The 4,222-nt window shown below is 47.3% G+C and overlaps 1 protein-coding gene across 1 annotated transcript in view; it reads left to right on the top strand.

The window, feature by feature from the left end:
• Positions 1-3,318, top strand: part of LMO1 (LIM domain only 1 (rhombotin 1)) — a 57,206-nt gene extending 53,888 nt beyond the window's left edge. The window contains exon 4 of the mRNA XM_009328561.1: positions 2,871-3,318. Coding sequence (XP_009326836.1) covers positions 2,871-2,976 — 106 coding nt within the window. The 3' untranslated portion in view covers positions 2,977-3,318. The remainder of the gene's footprint in view (positions 1-2,870) is intronic.
• The last annotated feature ends 904 nt before the right edge of the window (positions 3,319-4,222 follow it).

Below are 4,222 nucleotides of genomic sequence, written 5' to 3'. Positions count from 1 at the left end.
TAACACTGCTACTGCACTCAGTGCAAAGTGCGGTCCTACTCTGCCCTTAAAATAACTTCCATGCGCTGTCACTGCCTGGCAGGAAAGCACAGGTAGTCGCCCCCGTTCTGGCAGAGTTGCGCTTTGGTGCACGAGGGATTTGCCTAGTTTGGGAGGAGCTGAATTTTTCTGAAAGATGGGCTGAGTAGACAGCATAGAGCTATGTGTAGATTGTTAATTTTGGCTGAGATCAGAAGGCTACAAACTTTTATGACTTATCCTCTAGAGATTTTGGCCTGAAAGGGCAGAATGGCAGTGCTGCTGTAACAGACGACATTGGGAGCTGAACCGAGAACAGTGAGTTTAAGTAACCCTAAAGTCAAAATTGCAGAGGTGGATGCCAAAACTAGTTCTGAATTGGAAACCTCACCTGAAACCCCACCTCATTCTTCAGCTTTGAAAAGATCTGATTATAAAGACCTTTCTCTAGTTCTCTTCCAGCTTACTTGCCCTTCTATAGCTAGACTCTGTGTAGAGTGTTAAATCCATCAGAGCAAAATCTCTGATAGTTTTACTGAGTGTGCAGTATTTTCATTAGCTCCAAAACATCAGGTTTGCAGCAAGTCCTACAACACTACTCAGCCTATCGCGCTTTAAACTGTTAGAAGGCCGACCTTGCTTGTCACAATACTGAATAAAAGCTGGTCATTGCTGTAACTGGCTAATAGGTCAGTATTACAAGGGTTGCAGGAAATCCAGCTGCTTGTGTTGCCGTTATCTAAAATGTGGTTTTGCTTGGAAGAAAATCACTCTGTAGAAATGGCAGGGTAGGTTCAGTGCTGCTGCGGGCTGGAACTCGATCAGCCAGACAGTCTCTGCGACAGACCTGCTCCAAGCGTGGGGGCTGGCAGTGCGGTCCCACGTCTCGCTCTGAAGAGAGCTGTGGGTTGGGACGCGTGAAACTGCGTCTGAAGTAGCCCTGTTAAATCCTCTGTCTCTAGTTGCAATGCATCAGCTGAAGAGATCTCAGTTTACTGCTGGGTTTGCAGGACTGGCAGGTAGAAGGAAATCATCGCCTTTCCAGTGAATCAAGCCCTTCTTGTAAAACTTCACAGGGTCTCAGGGTACCCCTGCTGTGCATTTTAGTTCCCATGTGTTCATACACACACCCACCCCCCAACTCCCTAGTTCTCCAACTCCTCCTTTGACTCCTCTAGACCCAAACCAGGTTTGGCAAGAGACAGCTGTTCGTGATGCTGGTGGCAAGAGTAATTTTTGCATTTCTCTTTCTGGAGATTTATATTGTACTTAAGGTGGGATAAGTAGCAGAAAGCAAGCAGCCATGTCTGTAATTTATCATGAGTAAACCTACTGGTGGGGAAGGTGGTTTTCAGGAGAGTGTGTGCAGTACAGCTTTTAGCGTAAAAGCTGTTAATTTAAATTGAGATTAATTTTTAGCTTTTTAATATACAAAAAAGATTGAATTTCAGAACTACTAATGCACATGCTGCAGAGGGAAGAAGTTGGAAAGTCTCCAGTGAAATCATATAAAGTGAGAACCAATGCCCAGTTCTCTCTGTACCAGCTTGGCAAATTAATCAGTTTATTCGCAGATGTCCAGTTGGAGAAAACCTGTGCCCATGTCAGACCTATAAGGGAGCTTTAAAATGACCACTCCTGTTCTTGTAGCACAAAATATTCTGTTTTATGGAGATGCTCTGCCTAAAGCTGCCCAGGTTACAAATCTAGAAAGCATTTTAGACAAGGGGTAGGCAAGGTCCCTGCCAAAGCTTTGCCTGGCAGCAGAGGAAATGGGCATTTGAGGTCTGCTAAGTCTCCTGAGGACGGGATCATTGCCACTAATCTTTCTTCAAAGCCCAGTAAATATTCGGCCTTGCCAGAGGATGATGGTACCTACCCCTTCCTGTCGGTTCAGAGCTGCCTTTCGGCGCAAGGGCTGGGGTGAGTCTTTGCTTTAGGGACCTGGGGCTGATTTAGGACTCAGCACTTGGGGTAGGGAGGCGCAGCCGTACACTCTGGTCTGTCATGGCCCCGTTGGTGTGATGGACAAAACCCAGCCCCTGAATTGGGTGCAAAGAGCATTATTTGTTATCTTAAGAATTAAAGATTAGCTTCTGATTCTTGAGCAAGCAGGCAGGGCGGAAAAAGCTATTGGCTGTCAATTCACACCTCTCAGATCTTATATGTGGAACTTTTTTGACCTTAATGGTCAAATAAAATTGTTAAATATCACAAGCCTCTCTGTCAACTTCAATACAAACAGAACAATTTACATGGTATATAGAGAGCAGTGCCCTTCGCTCAATGAAGATAAAGGTTAGGAGTCCAGCCACCAGGAAATTTCTATTTATTGTTCCACACTGTACACAAGGGGGTGAGGAAAGACTTAATAGCCAGTCCTTGCCTGGAAATTAGTGTAAATACTGCCTCACCCGAGGGAATCGTGGAAATGTGGATACCAGCAAAAACTTCAAATAGTCTCTGTGTAATATCGCCCGTTTGATTTCCTGGCTGCAGGGCTGACACCGCTCACCTGCAGGGACAAACCCCTTAACTGCTCCCAGCCCCCTCCAGCCACTGAGGCGGGACCCGGCAGAGACTGGGACCTGCTCCCCAAGCTGCTTCATGCAATTATGGCCTGGGAGCTGAGCACCACCGTGCCAGGAAAAGGGATGGCAAAACCCCAGGGCGTGTGCGGGGAAGGGGAGCGGCGGGAGAAGCACGTGGGCTTCCAGGGGTCCCACACCACCGCCAGAGCTGGAAATCAAATTCTGGTCCCCAGAGTTGCCTTCAGACCCAAAACTGCCTCAAATTCCCCCTGTTCTAACCTCTGTTCATATTTACACCCGTTAATTCCTTTTATCTTCCAGATTCTGCGTGGGAGACAAATTTTTCCTGAAGAACAACATGATCTTGTGTCAGATGGACTATGAGGAAGGGCAGCTGAACGGGAGCTTCGAGTCCCAGGTTCAATAGCAAACTCTGCTTTGCTGAAGCACTGTGGGATGGGTGCTCGGCCGCGCGAGCAGCGAGGGTGCCTGTCAGCTTGCCTGCAATATTTTTTTAATTCTTGGTCCAGAGAGGACTATATACATTGTAGTACTTTCCCCCCCCCAACACAAAGCAGTTACAATTTTAGATGTACAGTTGTGCCTGCTTAGCTGAGCACTGCATTGCCTGTATGTTTGTGAGTTTTTGGGGTCTGGGGGAGGGCTCTGTACAGTCTGTTTTCTGTATATAAACTGGAACATTTATTTTATGAAAAATGTAATGCAATTTTATTACCGGTGTGAATTAAAAATTATGAATGTTTCCTGGTCATCTTAGCTGTGGTTTGTTCCCCATGCGGTGAAAGCCAGTATTTCCTGTGCTTGACGTTGAGCAGACTATTAGAAATGTATACACAGATCCCTGGAAACTGCATGAATAAAAGCAGAGGCAGGAGTTCACACACACAAACTGGGGGAAGAAATGCTGCTGCAGAGTTAGACCTCTCCGCTTGAACCGTGTGGAGACTTGTGTCCAAAAACCTGCTGCACTGTAAAACGGGAGGGAATGAGCTGTGGGCGGGCGATGGCTGGGCACCGTCGGTGTCGCTGGCTGGGTCCCACCAAGGCTGCTGTGCAGTGCTGAGTTGCTGGCTGAGAGTCGCCTTGCTTTTCATCTCTATGAATTTAGACAGCATTTCCATGGCCAGGAGTGCTTGTGGCCGGCTGATACGGTGTCTCCCGTCTGGGCTGCAAGGAACAGGCTCCCTCCAGCCCTGCCAACAGGTGCCCAGGCATTGGTCAGAATATTAATTTCAAGGCTTTGATAGGCAGTGGGGTTTTCCTGCGGGGCATTGCTTGTCCAGGTCTGAGCTGCTGCGAGAGCTGTTGTCGGGGTTCGAACGCGGCTGGGCGCTGACGCAGCATCCTTTTCGCAGCCCTTTTTGCTTACTCTGTGCCAGGTGCTTTGACCTCCCACGTAACGAAAGCGATCAGATTTGAAGCATCTCTCGTAGAAAAGTTCTGAACTGTGTTCCTGCTGCGATGCTTTGTGCAATGATTTTCAAGGTTATGCAATTCATGTGCAACCCACTGGACTGTACCAAACACATTTCTTTGTATGGTGAGTGTCACATTAATACAGTGCACCAGTAGCTGTAAAGGATGGCTGCAATTCTATTTATTTTGTCTTCTTGCTTTTTCTTAGATTTACCCCACTTTCCTCTAATAGACAC

The sequence above is a fragment of the Pygoscelis adeliae genome, unplaced genomic scaffold, assembly GCF_000699105.1.
Source record: "Pygoscelis adeliae isolate BGI_AS28 unplaced genomic scaffold, ASM69910v1 Scaffold166, whole genome shotgun sequence".
Taxonomy (NCBI): Eukaryota; Metazoa; Chordata; class Aves; order Sphenisciformes; family Spheniscidae; genus Pygoscelis; species Pygoscelis adeliae.
Note: the sequence above shows the minus strand (reverse complement) of the source record. Positions and strands in the feature narration are given on the sequence as shown.